We start from the raw sequence: 20,665 nt of genomic DNA, 5'->3' as shown, positions 1-20,665 counted from the left end.
ATTTCTTGAAATATATTTGCTAATTTGCAAAACTTTATAACACAAATTTTATTTGTATTTGGATTTTAATTCTGTAAAACAAAATTCCTTTATTTTTTCCCACAAATCTTGCATTACTTATGGTTAATGCACTCACCTTAACAAGCTCCATCACAAGGTACAGTTCACTTGGTGTGTCCATCTCTTCAATCAATAGAACAATATTCGGATGTTTCACCCTCCTCAGTATAGAAACCTCATTCTGAATCATGTGTTCCTAAGAGGAAAGTGATGAAAGATTCTGATTATTATCAATTCCTCAATTATCAGAAAAGACTAGAACATAAACACATTAAAGGGACATGAAACACACCATTTTTCTTTTGTGATTTAGATAGAGCAAGTCATTTTAAACAACTTTCCAATTTAATTCTATTATCAAATTTGTTTCATTCTCTTGGTATAATTTGCTGAAAGAGCAGCAATGCACTACTGAGAGCTTGCTGAACATATCTAGTTGGCCAATCACAATAGACAAATATGTACAGGCACCAATCACCAGCCAGCACCCACTAGTGTAGGATATGTACAGTACATATTCTCTTTCAACAACAGATACCAAGAGAATAAAGTACAAAAATAGAAGTGAATTTAAAAGTGTTTTAAAATGACATACATTATTGACTTTCCAAGTATACAGGGATGATTGTAGAAAAATAATTTGATAAACTTTTCAACAGGCTTGGGATCGATCTCATATTTTCAGAATAAAGTTGCAAACAATGCTGCCAAACATTGCTCAAAACACATGCACGCCCCTGATCCTACCTAGGTATGCTCTCATGGAAAGCAGCTAAGTTTTAACAAAGGATAGAGAAAGATGTAAATTTGATGTCAAGTATATTGAAAATATGTTTTTTTAATTGTATACTGGATCGTGATAGTTTAATTTTACTTTAACTTGAAACTCAAAGTTTTTTTTCATGATTCAGAAAGAAAAAAATATCTTATTTACTTGTATTATGAAATTTACTTGATTCCAATGGTCTTTCTTGAAGAGAATACCTAGGTACTAGTGTGCACATATCTATACGGCAGCAGTTTTGCAATAATATTTTTGATCACTAGATGGCAGTAGTGTTTTCACAATGTATAACACTACACCAATAATTCTATTACCAAATTGATTTTGTTCTTTTGGTATCCTGTAGAAAAACAGGTAGGTATGCTCAGTAGTGTGCACATGTCTACCAATACGTTAAAGAGAAGCTTTACTGTAAATCGCTTTGATCTTAATGTTCCCAATTACTTATACCAGCAGCATTGTATTAAAGGGATATGAAATCCAGAACTTTCCCTTCTTGAATTTATTCTTTGTTGTAGAGATACATAGGAAGATGTCTGAAGCACTGCATGGCAGGAAATAGTGCTGCCATCTAGTGCTGTTGCAAATGGATAACAATCTTGCAAATCTGCTGCCATATAATGCTCCTGTACGCTCCTGAGATAAATTCCTTGCTTTTTCAACAAAAGACACCAAGAGAACAAGAACAAGAGAACCAAGAGAACAAAGTCATTTTGATTAATGAAAGTAAATTAGAAATTTGTTTAAAATTGAATCATGAAAGAAAAATGTGGGGTTTTATGTCCCTTTAAATGTATAATCATCTGAACCCTTAACTCAACTGAAATACCAGGCTTTGCTCATTAAAACCACCACCATAATGACAATGTCCGTCCCTCAGTATTGGCCTTTGTGCATACAGAGAGATAAGGAGGTCTTCTCTTCTTGCAGGCTCAGGCCATTTGTATAGGTAAATGCTTGACAACAATGGGTTGTGGTTTCAATGAACAAAATCAGCTATTTCAAATGCAAAAATAAAACCAAAAGTACAATTCCCATGCATTTAATACTCTGCCACTAGTATAACAAGTAATTGAGAATGCATTTAAGGGACATTTTACTGTAAATGTATCTCCCATTTAATGTAATCCCACAGTTCCATTTACCTGGTGAAGTGTATTAAATTGTTTATAAAACATTCATTTACCTTTATTTGCCTGTTTACCAGTCCACCAATACTGAAAATATGAATACTGCTATATTCTCTATTAAAAATATAAACATTATATACACTGAGGTAAAATAATGAGATCTGCTCTGCCTGCAAGGTCATTCTATTTAAATTGGTTGTCCTTTCAATATAAAATGTAAAACAGCTATTTCATATAAAAATTAGACCTAAAAGAGCAATTTCCCATACATTGGAAAGACATTATAGGGATATATATTTTAAAGTACAATGTCCCTTTAAGGGGAAACACATTTTACAGTCACATGTTCCTTTAAGACAAATATACATTTTAATGTAAATCATTTAGGTAAACTTTACGCATTCTATTATCAACCATTATATATGCTACTGAGATGTTATCGTTCATATAGGGACATGATAGAACATACAATTTAAAACAACTTTCAAATTTACTTCTATCTAATTTGCCTCATTCGCTTGGTACCCTATGTTGAAAATCATATCTAGATAGGCTCAGGGGACCTTGCCGCTAGCTGCTCATTGGTGGCTGAACTTGCATAACCATTTTCATTGGCTTACAAATGTTTTCAGCTTGTTCCCAGGAGTACATTGTTTCTTCTTCAATAAAAGATACCAAGAGAATGAAGCAAAATCGATAAGAGAAATAAATTGGAAAGTTGTTTATTTTTTTTTATAATCTATCTGAACCATGAAAGAAAAATATTGGGTTTCATGTCCCTTTAAGGTTCATATGGTTCACATGATATAGATGAAGCAGTTTACCCAGGTAGATAACTTTTTTGCCACTAACATTAGTAAAGTACTTATTTGACAAAATAAATTTAGACTTTATAAACAACAGACAGCTCCATTTGTTCAGCAGAAAAAAAAAAGTTTAAACATTAAAAAGTGTTCAAAGTTACTAAAACTAAAATCATGTTTTATAAATCACAGTATTACAAAATGATATATTTTGGAGAGGGGAGTCAGAGTTCATTTAAATAAAGTAGTCAGTGGGAGATCAAAGGTGCTTAACACAATTGACCTTTGTTAATAGCCTAAAAGTTTGAGATAAAGTGATTAATATTTAATAAAATATATGAATAAGAAATTCTATCTATATTTTAAGGTAATTTGTCTTCTGCATTGTCCAGTTACATTTTCCGTATTTAAGAAAAGAAGTAACGAGATGGACAATACATCCAAAAGATTAAAAAGTTCAATTTATTTGATGCATAGTAAAATAATTGACAGAAGGTGAGTGGTAAAAACATGATCATATCTTATTTCAGCTATCCTAGCCATAGTCATAGATCCTATACCTTTAAAAAAGAAGGCATGTGTTTGCCCTATTATTCAATTAAAAAAAGTCTTACTAACAATTAACTCTTGCTATGCTGAAACCAAACATGATTACATTATAGGTGTTAAAGTTAACAACAATACCATATTGCTCACTTGAAGTTGTAATAAAATTAAGGCAAAAAGATAAACATACAAGGTGATGTTAGAAATGGCCTACATGAGACAAACATATTATTTCAATCCCATGTACTTTTAGCAAATGAAGGCAAGGTATTTAAACATTCACATATAATGGTGCATTTAACGCTACATATTGTGGTTTTAGGCTACCATATGATGAGATCTGTACATACGTAGGCTCAAATCCAGCTGAACAATATAACAATGTCATAACAATCTTGGATACTTATGTTATTTTATCTTCAGGATAATTTTAGATGGTAAATAGGCAAAAAATATATAGATAGCAATGTTTACGAAATTTACATGCAAGCATAAATGGAAACACATGTTACCTCATTCTACAATCAAATAGAAAACAATAAGCAAATTCATACTTCCTAAACATCATGCCCCATATTGGGTACTTGCTAGGACCACTATTTCCAAAAATTAATTATGTCAAATTGGGAATTGAACCCTTCAGGTACCAAAGTTTTGAGTTTGTTGATAATAAATTTCTTGCCTTTCTAGGATTAATTGTCTACTCCCACCTCTACGTGGTACATCAACTACTTCAATGGCATTCCACCTGAAATGATAGAAACTTTCTCTTAAGGTCCTCCCCCTCATCTGAAAACACATCTTCGTTTGTGCATTTGCGTTTTTTGCACAAGCATTGCCCCTTTACTATCCCCTTAAAAACATGTCTGGGATTACAACTTTGTGCGTGCAAATTGTTTTTTGATACAAACTAGTATCTATCTGTTGAGAAAATGCATTGGAGGTGAGGAGGAGATCCAAGAAAGGGGTCTCTGTTTCATTCCAATTAAAGATAAAGTTCATGCTAATGTCGTTATTATTGTCATTTTTATTCAGATACATTAGAAATTGTTCTGCTATGGTCTGGTCACCCCTCCATATAAACAGGAGGTCATCTATGAACCTCCTGTAAAATGAGATGTGATCTCTGAAGGGGTTTTCATCTGCATAGACCTGGGACAGCTCCCACCAACCCATGAAGAGGTTGGCATAGGAGGGGGGCAAATTTTGCCTGTATTTTCCGTACTCTAACTTCAATATTGTTCAATTAGGAAAAATATTTATATAATAGACTGTAAAAAGATAATAGAGTTTTTATTTCATTAAATACTAAGTTATACAATTTTTACCTTATTTAATATTTACCTTATAGGAACATGAAACCCCAAAAAATGTATTTCATGATTCAGATAGAGTATGCAATCTTAAACAACTTTTCATTTTACTTCTATTATTTCATTTGCTTTGTTCTCATGATATCCTTTGTTGAAATGAATACCCAGCTATGCTCAGGAGCAGCGATGCACTATTGCTGGCTGCACATAAATGCCTATTATCATTGGCTCACCTAATGTGCTCAGTAAGCTCCCAGTAGTGTGTTGCTGCTCCTTCAATAAAGGATATCAAGAGAATTAAATACATTTGATGAATTAAGTAAATTGGAAAATTGTTTAAAATTAGTTCTATCTGATTTTTGGGGGTTTTATGTCCCTTTAAATTGCCATTGGATACAAACATTTTTGTAATACTATTTCTAACCAAATGTACAATAACAATGCTTAGTTGATGTATTTGTTTTTTTTTTCTTTATTATCACTGTTTAAACATATATTACATATATATATATATATATATATATATATATACTTACTTTGCCTCTGCATTTGCTCTTGTTAATTATTTTCAGTGCGTATTCTCTGCCAGTTGACCTACAAACATAAGAAATAAACACAAATTCATTAAACTTACTCACAAAAATCTCTTAAAATATTTTTTCTTCATCCATATGATGATTAGTTAATATTACAGCAGGAAGCACTTTCTGCTGTAACTGCTCTTATACAAAGATAGATCATGCGCTCTTACTTTGTGTTCAGTCTTTATTTAACAGTAATTCTAGCTATATAGCACAAACTTAGTTTACCATAGATCTTTACCATTGTGGTTAAAGCTACTACAATCTAAAGCTCCCTCTACAGGTGGCTTGTATAAGACTGCTACACACACCTCCTGCCATAATGTTTTTGAGGCATGTGCACCCTCCAGAGCCTACTTCAGTATGTCATCATAGAAAGGGGTCAGATTTAAACAAAATAGATAGAGAGAAAGACATCAATTTTATAACAAAGTTAACTGGAAAGTATTTTTATTTGTATGCTCTCTCACAAAAAAACAAATATCGTAACAAAATAGAGTTGCGTTCACTTTTGGTGCAGACAGAAAAGTATTAAGATGTCCTGTCATGAGATTTTTAAACTGCAATGACTATTTAAATTAGAACTATTAGTTACTGCTTAAGACATGATACCCAAATGCTGAATGAGTTGAAAGTGATGCAGCATAACTGTAAAAAGCTGACACGAAATATCACGTTAACATCTCTATATTTTACCTCAAAATGTCTTCAGCTCACCATAGTAAGTGGTCTGTGGACTAGAGCTACTCTTTTTACTGTGTGACAGTTTTATTTTAGCTGCTCTTGTAACTCTTAGAACAAGCATCCTGAGTGGATGCTAAAAGACCTTTAACAGTAGGATGTGGCTACTGAGGAAATTTTGAGGTAAATTATCTTCCTTTTTTACATAGAGAAACTCATGTCAGCTTTTTACAACCATGGTACATCACTATCAAGTGATTTAACTTTTAGGTATCATGTTACTTTATAATGATCACTGTAGTATTACCAACCCCTTATGTTAGTGCTACTGGAAAAGACTGTTATGAAGAAAAGTATTTAATCAAAAGTGAGAAGAGGGAGAACTAATATATTTAACAGAAGACAAAATGCATAACAGAGTCTTTTCTATGTTTACTACATAATCCCTGTCTCTGAAAAAATGGTATCACATAACATAACGAGTGCTCACTTTCTTGCCAAATTCAACATTTTCTTACAAAAAATGTCCTTTAAAGTTCAGATTCTATGCTTTATAATCATGCACTGGTATAACTGAAGTGACTGAGACAAAGACTATTTAATTTATAAATGTATTGGGACTCAGGAATAAACAGTTATTTGTAAGCAACCAAACTATAGACGGTGATCACTAAGTAAATAATTAGATATCTATCTAGTACATTAGACTTGAATGTTATCTAACAATTACAGCCATGTCTACAGAGGATTTATGCTCATGCTATCAGATTTTATTCCCCCCCAGTGATAATTCCTCAGCCTTACGTATAACTGAATGTCATGCTCTCCTTGACTATGGAAAACAGCATGGTTTTTACAGTTTAAGGAGTTTTAACAGTTGGTTTTATAATTTGGATTGTAATTCCAACGCTCATTGTTCTATGAAAATGGAACTTTAAAGAACTTTATTAGAATTCAAGACTACAACAGTATTCTTTGATATCTACTCTATTTCCAAATGTGCAAAATTCATTAAGTGGTGTAGCCTTTGGTTATTAACAGAAGATGTTTAGGTAACAAGATACAGTTTTATTTTAGCTGGTGTTTGAATATTGACACCAGCAATTTCCATAAAACCTTTGTGTTTGAGCAAGAACCGAAAACTATAGTTTTACCTTAATTGTTGTTCTTTTTTTAACATTATAGTAGGATAGCACTGTAATATTACTAGCTTTTGGCTACAAATAATGTTAAAAGGGACATTCTCATGCAAAATGACATACATTAATTTCATGCACAATTTCAGTGATGAAAATATCTCTCACTTAAAGGAACATTAAATACATCTTGCTTCCAATTAAAATGTTTGCTTGCCTCACATTCCTTAAAGAGACCAAAAAGCAAATTCTGGTAATAGGTCTTTGTTAAATGGTGTTGCCAGGTGCAGCCTGTGCAGTATTTTTTAGGCACTTGTTAGGAGGAATGTGGGCAGCGGACATCAGTGGTACATATGGGGCTGTAACAGCAGAGACTATAAGTTGATTGAAAAGCCAAGGAACATCTAATTAGTCTTTTGCTTATGGTCTAAACAATATAGAACATGCAAAATATGAGCTCTGATTCTGCACCAGTCACATCCAGTGTTTCAAATGACCTATTATAAAATACAACGAGGGAGGGAAATCTGTCTCCCATTAATCTGGCAACCGTTAGTAAAAAACAAATATTTACATCATAAAAAGTCACACAGAGGTCAACAAATCTATGAAAGGGGCATGGTTCTGTAACATTGTCTCCCTTTAAATTAATTTCCAGTTATGCATTTTTACCTTAACTTTGTTATTTGAAATAGCCACTTCTGCTGTTAAAACCACCACCCATACTAAACATGTTCATACTGCAGTATTGGCTATAGAAAAGTTTTGTTAACAAGTGGCATCCGCCAATGAAAGGAACCATTACAAGCTGCCATTTATAACATCCCTAGGTTACTGTCAGTATTATGTAATAGCAGCTTCCATAGAAAGCAAAAGGAACTAGGCCTAATTTTCCACACTTATGTCCAGGCACATCACAAAGCACAGTATTTAATTTACCATTGATCTACTTTCATCTACATCAAGTCTGCTGCAACTGCAAGCTATTCTGCAAGTGAAGATGAATACAGTGTACAGCTGTTAATAAGTTTTGTATTTGGGAAAAAAGTTTGCAACAGAACATACTACACACACATGTACACACATAAATACACATTTAAAATTATTGCAACTTAAAGGGACATGAAAGACAAACATTTTCTCTCATGATTTAGATAAAAAAAAATCAAATTTCCTTCTACTGCCATATTTACTTCATTCTCTGAGTATACTTTGCTGAAAAGTAAGCAGGTGGCTCAGGACTGTGCACATGTCTGGAGAAATTTCTGGTAGCAGTTTTACAAGAATTTATTTAACAATGCTATTATAAAATCACTGCTGCCATCTAGTGCTCAAAAGTATTCTTGCAAAACATCTGCCCTTATGCTCTTCAGACACGTGCACGCTACCTACCTAGGAATTCTCTTTAGCAAACAATACCACGAGAATTAAGTCAATTTGATAATACAGGTAAATTGGAAACATTTTGTAAAATAGTATGCTCTAATCATGAAGGAAAAATTCTAGGTTCGATGTCTCTTTAAAATATATCAATGCAGAATAAAGAAAACCATTAAAAAGAAATAAATGCTACTAACCTTTCTATACACTCTTTTACAATGGCAAAGTTCCCATCACCTATGGTCCTTCCAACTTTATACCTTTCAGCTATGGAAACAGGAACCTGGAACCCTTCATCCATAATATCTGTAAAAGCCAGGCATTTAATTAAGCAGAAAGTAATCTGTGCTAGTAAAAATACAAAAACAAATTCTAATAACGTGGACCTTTGTAAAAATATAGCAGTTATTAAATAATCACTATTTTGATGTGTAAAACAATTATTCTTGTAGATAAATACAAAGATTTGTATTTATGGTGACATGCTGTCATAGGAGGCCGGTGAGGCAGCGCCTCGCCTGCTAATGAGAGAAGAAAAACATTTTAAGAAGGATTAAAAAAAAAGGGGTCTAATTTGAACGATGCATCATGATCATGCATAGATGTGTACACCCCCATGTCCCCCCCCGGTCTGTCTGCCAATGTACTGTAACTATAGTTACCACCGCACCACCACACTATGGTTTGGCCGATGAAAGAATGATCCATGTTCCGTGCCATGTCAATGAAGGCAGCCATTGAGCCGCTTCTGCTGCCCTCCATTGCCCATGCGCAACACGTCTAGTATGTAAACTTTATGTTGGCTCTCAATGAATGATCTCGATCTGATTGATTTTTAATGAGCCGCAAAAACCAGCACCACCCAGTGGTGCTTCTTCACGGCTCATTATGCTCCTAGAGGTGACCGGCTCTCCAGCTGTCTCTACATGGCTATGTAGGCTGATTGTAATGAGCCGCAAAAACCAGTGCCACCAAGTGGTGCTTCTTCGCGGCTCATACGCTCCTAATAGAGGCAGCTGGTGTTCTATCAGATTCTGCTCCTTTGTCAGAATCTGTTCCCTCTGAGTGCGCATGCTCTGTATGACGTAATTGCACTCCACATATGTTAATTTGGAATGTGTGGAATGAGATTATTACAATTAGGAACATGCTCACTCAGAGGGAGCAGATTCTGACAAGGAAGTTGTGTCGGATCTTGCTGCCGCTACGAAATGCACGCATGTGCTATTGAAATGTAATACTGTCAAACAAATTAAAAGTGCATAATATATATATATATATACATACAAGACACAGTTCAGTGATACTTATGAGATAGCGTTGAGGTTCTCTTTCTCTTCACTTTACAGAGCACAGTCAGTCTCTCTGTAAAGTGCTAACTGGCACCTCCCTGATGTATCTTAATTTTTAACTGTGTGCTACTGCTGACCACTTCCTCACTCACTGCCTGAGGGATTTAATTTGGCTTTTCAGCCCCCTATTTTTGGGAGGCATTTGTTAACACTTATGCTGCACAAGTCGTGAAGCAGCCAGGGCCACTTAGCAAAGAAAACTTTTGGAGGTGAGGGGAATGGGGACACAGGCCCCAATAATCTCAATTTCATATCTTAGTTCATGTAGTAAAAGTTCTGGTACCCTTTCATTCAACCCCTAAGTCTTGTGCTGCCCACTGCATGATGCTTCTTTTATTGTCAGCTCAAGAGTATACTTTTGATCTTTTTTTCTCCCATGCTTTTATAGAACTATATCTGTATTGGTAGGTATATGGACACTGGATTAGGTAGGAAATTCCTAGTACCTAATCTAGTGTCCATATACCAAACCAATACACATATGGTTCCATAAAAGCATGGGAGAAAAAAGGTCAAAAGTGTACTCTTGAGCTGACAATAAAAGAAGCAACATGCAATGGGCAGCACAAGACTTAGGGGTTGCATGAAAGGATACCAGAGCATTTACTACATGAACTAAGATATGCAATTGGGGCCTGTGTCCCCTCACCTCCAAAAGCTTTCTTTGCTAGTTTGCAGCCCTAGATGCTTCACAATTTGTGCAGCATAAGGGTTAACAAATGCCTCCCAAAAATAGGGGGCTGAAAAATCAAATCCCTCAGGCAGTGAGGAGGTGGTCAGCACACTTATAAAAAGGAAGAAACATCAGGGATGTGCTATTTAGCACTTTACAGAGAGACTGACTGTGCTCTGTAAAGTAAAGAGAACCTATCTCATATGAGAGGTTCTCTTACTCTTCACTTTACATAGCACACTCAGTCTCTATGTAAAGTGCTAACTGGCAGCTCCCTGATGTCTCTTCATTTTTATAACTGCTGACCACATCCTCACTGCCTGAGGGATTTGGTTTTCCAGCCCCCTATGTTTGGAAGGCATTTGTTAACCCTTACTGTTTAGTGCATACACAGTTAGCCTTACAAGATGAGAAGTTAAGACTAGAAGAAGAGGCATTATATATATATATGCTGCACAAGTTGTGAAGCAGCCAGGGCTGCCAACTAGCAAATAAAGCTTTTGGAGGTGAGGGGACACAGGCCCCAATTGCATTTCTTAGTTCATGTAGTAAAAGTTCTGGTATCCTTTCATGCAACCTCTAAGTCTTGTACTGCCCACTGCATGTTGCTTCTTTTATTGTCAGCTTAAGAGTACACTTTTGACCTTTTTTCTCCCATGCTTTTATGGAACCATATCTGTATTGGTTTGGTATATGGACACTGGATTAGGTACAAGGAATTTCTTACCTAATCCAGTTTCCATATACCTACCAATACAGACATGGTTCTATAAAAGCGTGGGAGAAAAAAGGTCAAAAGTATACTCTTGAACTGACAATTAAAAAAACAACATGCAGTGGGCAGCACAAGTCTTAGGGATTGCATGAAAGGATACCAGAACCTTTACTGCATGAACTAAGATATGCAATTGTGGCCTGTGTCCCCTCACCTCCAAAATCTTTCTTTGCTAGTTGGCAGCCCTGGTTGCTTCACGACTTGTGCAGCATAAGGGTAAACAAATCCCTCCCAAAAATAGGGGGCTGAAAAACCAAGTCCCTCAGGCATTGAGGAGGTGGTCAGCAGTGCAGTTTTAAAAAGAAGAGACAGGAAAGTGCCAGTTAACTGAGAGACTGACTGTGCTCTGTAGTGTCAACTAGTGAAGAGGAAGATAATCTATCTCATAGGTTCTCTTTCTCTTTACTTTACAGAGCACAGTCAGTCTCTCTGTAAAGTACTAACTGGCACCTCACTGATGTCTCTTCCTTTTAATATATAGGCTTCTCTGGTGTATCAAAGCCAGTGCCTCACCAGCCTCTGACCTCACCGCACGCCAATATGTTGCCAGTCTTTCTTTACTGACGTAAGTTAGTTATTTGCTTACTTGAGACATCAGGACATCAATTTTCAAATGCATTAAAGCACCAGATAATATTAAACTGGAAAACAATTTATAATCCATTTGGTAAATAACTAGGGATTGTGAGGGTTATTTAAACCCTTATATTTTATCAACGAATCCAGCCTCTTTATAGAGGCTTTTTCTCCATTGTTAAAAATCTTTATCGGGCACCGAATACCTGAATCCATTAGAATAAGGCTTTTTCACTTAGGCTAAAAGAAAAGTGCATGAAAACACATTTAAACATAATCATATACTATACATATAAAAAAGATATGTACAGAGCCATTTTTGAGCTATAATTATATTTAAAAGGATATGAAACCCAAAAATTGTATTTTGTTATTCAAGAAGAGCATACAATTTAAAAAAGAAAAAGTTTCCAGTTAACTTTTATTATCAAATTTACTTTGTTCTCATATTCTTTGTTGAAGAGATACATAGGTAGGTGTCTGGAGCACTACATGGCAGGAAATAGTGCTGCCATCTAGTGCTCTTGCAAATGGATAACATTCTTGCAAAACTGCTGCCATATAGTGCTTACATCCCTGCTTTTCCACAAAAATACCAAGAGAACAAAGAAAATTAAATAATAGAAGTAAATAAGAAAGTTGTTTAAAGGGCCATAATACCCAAATGTTTAAACACTTGAAAGTGATGCAGTATAGCTGTAAAATGCTGACTAGAAAATATCTCCTGAACATCTCTATGTAAAAAAGAAAGATATTTTACCTCAAAAGTTCCTCAGTAACCACCTCCCATTGTAAATGATTTCTAAGCAGCATTTTAGTGTGTCTGTCCTGGGACATCTTAGGGGATGAGCCTCGTGAACTCTCATATTATTTCACCAATCAGGTAAAGGAAGCTTACTATGAAATCTCATGAGAGTTAAGTCAAATCTCATGAGATCACAGTAAGAGTTCATGACCTCAGCACTGCTGATGCTGATTGGATGCTGTTCATTTCTTCATTTTTTTTTATTTTTACCTGCAGCTGGGAGCAGGTGAAGTATAACTTTTTGCACAGAACTTACTCTGCTGAGCTGAGGAAATTGTGAGGTAAAATATCTTCCTTTTTTACATAGAGATGCTCAGGTGATATTTTCCTGTCATCTTTTTACAGTTATATTGCATCAGTTTCAAGTGATTTAGCATTTGAGTATTATGTCCCTTTAAAATTCCATGTTCCATCTGAATCATGAATTAATATTGTTGGGTTTCATCTTCTTTTAATTTCCAAGGCTGCATTATGAAATTACAGCAAAATGTTAACGTAATGCAATAATATTAACACAGAATGTTCCAAAGAGATATTACCTTCTACTAAACCATCATTTTCATCCATGGAACTGCACACTTTGGTGGATGCTAAAGAGGTAGAAGAGCCGCTGTGCTGAGAGCCCTAAAGACAATACAAAACAAAAATATTGTATTAGAGTGCAATAGTTAAAGGGATAGTCTACACCTTAGTTATCTTAAAGTCTTACCTTAGATTAAGCTGCAAATAGCCTAATGCACTCCTTTCTATATCATGCACCTGGATTGGTAAAAAAATTATTTTAAAATGAATATTGTTTCTGGCCACTTTGAAATGGCTGCCAAGCTCAGCCCATTCATGACATCACGATCTGGGCTACATGAAAGGCTCACTAGTTACAAAAGATTCACTAGTTGGATTCAACAGACTAGCAATGCTATTCAGCAGAGTGCCTAGATGCAGCCGAAATTGTAATGTCATCAGTGGGTGGAGCTTGGCAGCCATTTCAAAGTAGCCAGAAACAATATTCATTTTAAAATAACATTTATGATGTTCCTTCCTGCTGCTTGATATAGAAAGGGGTGCAGGAGACTATTTAAAGCTTATGGGTGTACCATGGGCAGGGCAAGGGAGTCTGAATCTGGTGGTCTGGGAGTGTGGTTAGGCAGCTGTGGGATGTGGCCTGCCTACCTGCCTAAAAGGACAGAAGCCTGGAGAAGTAATTGTGGGTGCCAATTAGAAGATTGGGGGTTCTTTTTATCCCTTGTCTCCCCTAGAACCACCACTAACTGGAGTGCATTCAGTGGAATATAGTATTCTGACACTTATACATGCTGCACATTGATTGGTTGATATGTACAAGAGCTTGTTTATATCTGTTCAATCCCATGCACACAAGCACCATTACACACCCATAGAACCTTACTCTTGGCCTCTAAAGAGAGATGCACAGGTCTTATATCACCAAGCCAAACACAATCAGACTCATATCAGAGCCAAGCTGGTACACACAAGAGATGTGTGTCACCCAGGCCATGGAGTTCCACTTCTGGAGTGGATCCAGTGACATCAAGGCAGATAGTGGAAAAACACTTGAAAGTTTACATAAAGGATGAGGCTACAATATTCAATGTTTGAACAGAATGATGTTTGCTGATCAGGTTCCTGGCACAGTCGTGCAGCACAACTCTTCCAGCTACTCTGGCTGGCTTTCCACCTCCTCATAACTCCCTGAATGCATGCACACATGTTGGTGCACTCTATCTTTTCCCTATTACAGAACCAATGGAGGCACAGGGAGTGATTGCCACCCAACCCAACCTGCCTTTGATCACTGTAAAATAGTGTTCAATCCTTGTGTTTTCCTGGCACTCCAGGCAGCTGCCATATTCATTTGCCTATAGAAATAGCTCTGTGTAAAGGAGTAAAACTACAAGACACAAGTCTAATTTTGTATGTTTTCACTAGTACTAAGGGTTAAAAAAAAATAATTAAGATTCCTATTTGTACATAGGGGTTTAAATGATTGTCTGTCTCTGCCCTAGTTTACCTGCCCCTAGAAACAGCCTTGTGTAAAGGATTCAGACTACAGCACAGCGATTTTATTTGTTACTGATGCTAAATTATTATTATTATTATTATTATTATTATTATCAGGTATTTGTAGAGCGGCAACAGAATCTGCAGCGCTATAAACATAGGTGGTATACAAGGTAACATTCATAGGGATCAAATGCAGAGATTTGCACTGTTGCAGTTGTCTCTTATGAAGGTGAGCTACAAACAGGTGGGCTCATCGGCTTACATGCTAAGGGATTCAAGGGTATAGCAATGGAGTTAGGAAAGGTTACTGTAGGTTGTATGCATCCCTGAATAGTAGAGTCTTTAGGGAGCCCTTAAAGCTTTCAAAACTAGGGGAGAGTCTTGTGGAACGGAACAGAGAGTTCCACAAGATGGGAGCCAGTCTGAAGAAGTCCTGTAAACGGGAATGGGAGTTAAACATTTAAATAATTGCTCTTATTTGTACATAGGTGGTTAAATGGTGGTTACACATATGTGTTACTGCCACAAAGAGAGCAAAATAATTTCTCTAATTGCAAGCAAAAAAAAGTTTAAATCCCTGGTTTGTGTGTATTACTTGCATAAAGGATTAAATAGCTGGTGTATATGTTATTGGTACCCAAGGAGAAGAAAAATTGCCTTCTCTACTACATGAAGACACCTTCGCATTCTTATGTTTTAAAAATATTTTATTGTTGATTATGGGCTTATTTTATGTGTTTGTATTATTGTTGTTGATACCTGAACTGAACTTAGTTCATTTATATACTGGTAGTCACAATGGGGAAAAATCACTAAACTGTGCATTCCAGTGGGAAAAAATGTGGTAAAATTACTGCCCTGGCTAATAAGGACAACTGTCTCTGCTTTACAGGTGAAGAGGGAAGGTGATCTTGGCAACATGAGAAGAAAATATTGTTTTACTCAGGAAATGTATGTGTTTTTTAAAAAACGTCACCTTTATTGGAAAATTTACTTGTCAGACGATGGTAACTTTTGATGTGGATTATCTTGAGCGCTTATTAAAGCAGACATTTCCAACACAATAATATTTTTTGGAACCATCTCCCACAGACATCAAAAATCAAATACATCTCTAATTCATTACATATGTGCCAATCACTTTGTCAATCCAATTTACTGAATGCAACAACTGCTTCAATCACAGATGCCATAATATACACGTGTAGCAATGTTAATATTCACTGCAAGTTTTTTCTTCTTCAAGGAAACAGTTTCAGTTACGCTTTATACATAGTTCTACATATTAGGTATGTTTACTAGAAAATTACATTTGTCAGTGTTGCAGAAAAAAATGTGATGCATTTTTAAACTTCAAGGAATTAATTAACACAAATCTGATTATATTGTTTCCACATCAACGGATTCATTTTCTTATTAATTTGAAGAAAAATCAGTCTGTGTATCACCTTGAAGCTCTGCTATGGATTCAGGGAATAGCTATTTGATTTATATGGTATATTGAAGAATGGTTCTCTAAGCATCTAAATAATCTCTCCAGCGGTGATTATAATAATTCAGTTATGCTAATCCATGCAAGGCATATAGGAAATGTGGCCTTCATTTTTGCACAAGCATAAAATGTAGGGAGGATTAAAATTGATTAAAACACAATCATATAGTATCAAATACCTCATTGGACGTGCTAGGTTTGCAACCTTACTTGTTTTCCTAAACAGCTGAGATACACATGCTTCAGGGTGTAGGATCATTAATAGTGCTATCCAGCAGCCCTATTAGGTGCCTTTGTGGAGTATATGTAACTAGAGTTGCCATATTGCTTGTTTTCCTAAACAGCTGAGTTACACATGCTTCAGGGTGTAGGATCATTAATAGTGCTATCCAGCAGCCCTATTAGGTGCCTTTGTGGAGTATATGTAACTAGAGTTGCCATATTGCTTGTTTTCCTAAACAGCTGAGTTACACATGCTGCAAGGTGTAGGATCATTAATAGTGCTATCCAGCAGCCCTATTAGGTGCCTTTGTGGAGTATATGTAACTAGAGTTGCCATATTGCTTGTTTTCCTAAACAGCTGAGTTACACATGCTGCAGGGTGTAGGATCATTAATAGTGCTATCCAGCAGCCCTATTAGGTGCCTTTGTGGAGTATATGTAACTAGAGTTGCCATATTGCTTGTTTTCCTAAACAGCTGAGTTACACATGCTGCAGGGTGTAGGATCATTAATAATGTTACCCAGCAGTCTTATTATGTGCCTTTGTGGAGTATATGTAACTAGAGTTGCCATATTGCTTGTTTTCCTGGACAGCTGAGTTACACATGCTGCAGGGTGTAGGATCATTAATAGTGCTATCCAGCAGCCCTATGAGGTGCCTTTGTGGAGTATATGTAACTAGAGTTGCCATATTGCTTGTTTTCCTAAACAGCTGAGTTACACATGCTTCAGGGTGTAGGATCATTAATAGTGCTATCCAGCAGCCCTATTAGGTGCCTTTGTGGAGTATATGTAACTAGAGTTGCCATATTGCTTGTTTTCCTAAACAGCTGAGTTACACATGCTGCAGGGTGTAGGATCATTAATAGTGCTATCCAGCAGCCCTATTAGGTGCCTTTGTGGAGTATATGTAACTAGAGTTGCCATATTGCTTGTTTTCCTGGACAGCTGAGTTACACATGCTGCAGGGTGTAGGATCATTAATATTGCTATCCAGCAGCCCTATTAGGTGCCTTTGTGGAGTATATGTAACTAGAGTTGCCATATTGCTTGTTTTCCTAAACAGCTGAGTTACACATGCTTCAGGGTGTAGGATCATTAATAGTGCTATCCAGCAGCCCTATTAGGTGCCTTTGTGCAGTATATGTAACTAGAGTTGCCATATTGCTTGTTTTCCTAAACAGCTGAGTTACACATGCTTCAGGGTGTAGGATCATTAATAGTGCTATCCAGCAGCCCTATTAGGTGCCTTTGTGCAGTATATGTAACTAGGGTTGCCATATTGCTTGTTTTCCTGGACAGCTGAGTTACACATGCTGCAGGGTGTAGGATCATTAATAATGCTATCCAGCAGCCCTATTAGGTGCCTTTGTGGAGTATATGTAACTAGAGTTGCCATATTGCTTGTTTTCCTAAACAGCTGAGTTACACATGCTTCAGGGTGTAGGATCATTAATAGTGCTATCCAGCAGCCCTATTAGGTGCCTTTGTGGAGTATATGTAACTAGAGTTGCCATATTGCTTGTTTTCCTGGACAGCTGAGTTACACATGCTGTAGGGTGGAGGGGCATTAATAATGTTACCCAGCAGTCTTATTGGTGTGCTTTTGTGGGGTCTATGTAACTAGGGTTGCCACATTGCTTGTTTTCCTGGACATACTGCAGGGTTTAAGAGCATTAATAGTGTTACCCAGCAGTCTTATTGGTGTGCTTTTGTGTAGTATATGTATCTAGGGATGCCCCATTGCTTGTTTTCCTGTACATGCTGCAGGGTGGAGGAGCATGAATAGTGCTACCCAGCAGTCCTACTGATATGTACTAGGGTTGCCACCCAGCTGGTATTTTTAAGGTTAAGGTGAAAGATGAAAATTAAGATTAATTATAGAACTAAAGATGTTATAATTGTGAAACCTCTTCTAAGTGTGCAAGAATCTAATTATAAACAATTGTTCATATAAAATCAGTCCTAGGAGCTTTAGTTCCTGATTTATGTTGAATTATTATATTTGCAAGAAAACGTGGCATCCCTGTATGTAACGCTAAGCTCTGCAAACAAACATAGCCAAAGTGCCACTTCTAATCTACAGGTAAAACTCACACAGAGAAAACAAATGTTAGCATCTTTAAAAGCAAGTTGAGCTTTTATGCTGGTGCCTTTAATAAGACCTAAATGTTTTTGTGTCTGTTATTTTTACTTTCTTAAACACTTTTTTTTTATAGCTGTTGTGACAACTTTTGCTTAAAGGGACATAAAACCCATTTTTTTTTATTTCATGATTCAGAGAGCATACAAATATAAACAACTTTCTAATTTACTTCTCATCAAATTTGCTTTATTCCCTTGGTGTCCCAAAGCACTAGTTGGCAGCGCTATTTCCTGTCATGTAGTGCTTCAGGCCTGTGCACAATAGCTAACTAGGTATCTTTTCAACAAAGAATAACATGAGAACTAAGAAAATTTGATAATAGAAGTACATTTTTTTTAAATTGTATTCTCTATCTGAATAATGAAAGAAAAATTTGTGTTTCATGTCCCTTTAAGTGTTGTTTTGATTTCCCTAACATCATTGTCAATTACATTCCTCATATTTATGCCTCATATTCTATGAGAACAGTTGTTTGCTTCATTTTGAAATCTTTCAGTTTCTTAAAGTAATGGTAAACTTTACACTTTTTATTATCAGATCCTAAAATGTAGTGATATTTTAGATGGACTTTAATTGATCACTTCTAATAAAGATGTGATTTAACTTACTTTTTAATCTAGCCGTAAAATTCTAATACCCAGTGCTCCCGCCCTCCACTTCGGAAATAATATTTTTTGAGAGCTGTTTGAACTGTTATCCAATCAGCGCTCTGTCCATATGGCACTTTTATTGTAGCTAGAGCCCTGATTGGAGAACAGTTGAAACAGTAGGCGGCAAGCGGTCCCGGCTAGGCGAGCCCCAATGTGCCCTGCAGTCGGCAACTCTCAGTCCCTGGAACTGTTGTTTCTGGTAGGGAATAGTACTGGTGCTCCGGAGCGGATCCCCGACCCTCCGGAGCTTGCAGGATGTGGATCAATGGGGGAGGCGGGCAGTGGTGAGCGGTTCTGCACCGGTGTCTCCTCAATCACCGGTCTCCTCTCTTAAAATGCCTCCAAGATTCTTCCTGAGGCTTGAGATATTATCAGGCTTGATTAATATCCCGGGCTGGACCCAATTTAGTTCAAATTAGAGGGATAATTAACTTTAATATTAGAAAAGGGCCAGGAGCTCTGTATGTGCACCTCCACTCAGCACGGAGGTTAGCCCCGCCTCCGACTGTATATATTTTTATACTTTAAGGTTGTGAAAGGTATTAGCTTTTTAGAGCACCTTCTTCTTTTTTCTTGTCTACTATTGCAATGTTTGCAGATCTGTGTTGAGCTGAAGGGGAATTACGCTAAACGCCCCCACCCAAAAAAAAAAATGAACAAACAATAATAACATACAAATGTTTCATAGTTCTAAGTGTTTTCTTTCAATGACAGGATTATAATTTATTAATCTACCCTTGTAAGATTAAAAAAATATATATATATATATATCTAACCAAAAACATCAAAAAGAGTAGTCAGTATTAACAAGCACACAGTATGAAGTAGATTAGCTCAGCGGTTCCCAACCTTTTTTCTCTCCTGTACCCCTTGATTAGGCTTTTCATTTATGAGTACCCCCTCTCTTCATTACCCCCACCCATCCCTCAAAATAAAGAAAGCACTTTTTTATAGGGGAGGTAAGCTATACCTGAATTGCATACGACTGTACGTGTATCAACAGGATTAAAGCTCAGATCTTATTCTCAGGAGTCCTGCTGTGTGGCTGGTGCCCCTGGCAGCTGCCTGGTTGCTCCTAAACAAGGCCCTGGGGGGGGGGGGGTAATGATCATAAAAATAAATATTTAAATTTGTGAGATCAGATCGATATTAACCACCCAGCCACTATGAACATTTTTAGTGGGAAGTGAAGCAATCTGAATCAAGCAAGCACTAGAAGCAGTACTTTACTTACCGGCACTGACTTAGACCTGCCTCGCCTGTGTGACTCACAATCTCAACGGCTCTATCACACGTGTCCACGTAGCTATGCTGCTGCAGTGCCGCTTCTATTTGAGCACTTGCAGTCAAAATTGTGTGCATGGGACAGAGGTGGGTGGAGCAGGAGGCTAAGCTGTATGGTGACACAGGGTGATCATTAATATGTGGACCGGAGTCATCCACACCCGGTACACATATTTCAGGTGCAGGGGCTCCAATCTGCCTATATGCCAGGCCAGGACTTCATTTGTCACTTTCCGGCTAAATGCTCCTTCCTT

At 36.6% G+C, this 20,665-nt stretch overlaps 1 protein-coding gene across 1 annotated transcript in view; it reads right to left on the bottom strand.

Annotated features, from left to right (window-relative positions):
• Nucleotides 1-20,665, bottom strand: part of DCLK1 (doublecortin like kinase 1) — a 596,478-nt gene that overhangs the window by 121,691 nt on the left and 454,122 nt on the right. The window contains exons 6-9 of the mRNA XM_053708444.1: nt 13,135-13,219; nt 8,612-8,720; nt 5,173-5,230; nt 137-256 (exon numbers count right to left, since the gene is read on the bottom strand). Of these exons, the coding sequence (XP_053564419.1) occupies nt 137-256; nt 5,173-5,230; nt 8,612-8,720; nt 13,135-13,219 (372 nt within the window). The remainder of the gene's footprint in view (nt 1-136; nt 257-5,172; nt 5,231-8,611; nt 8,721-13,134; nt 13,220-20,665) is intronic.

This window comes from Bombina bombina, chromosome 3 (genome assembly GCF_027579735.1).
Source record: "Bombina bombina isolate aBomBom1 chromosome 3, aBomBom1.pri, whole genome shotgun sequence".
NCBI lineage: Eukaryota > Metazoa > Chordata > Amphibia > Anura > Bombinatoridae > Bombina > Bombina bombina.
Note: the sequence above shows the minus strand (reverse complement) of the source record. Positions and strands in the feature narration are given on the sequence as shown.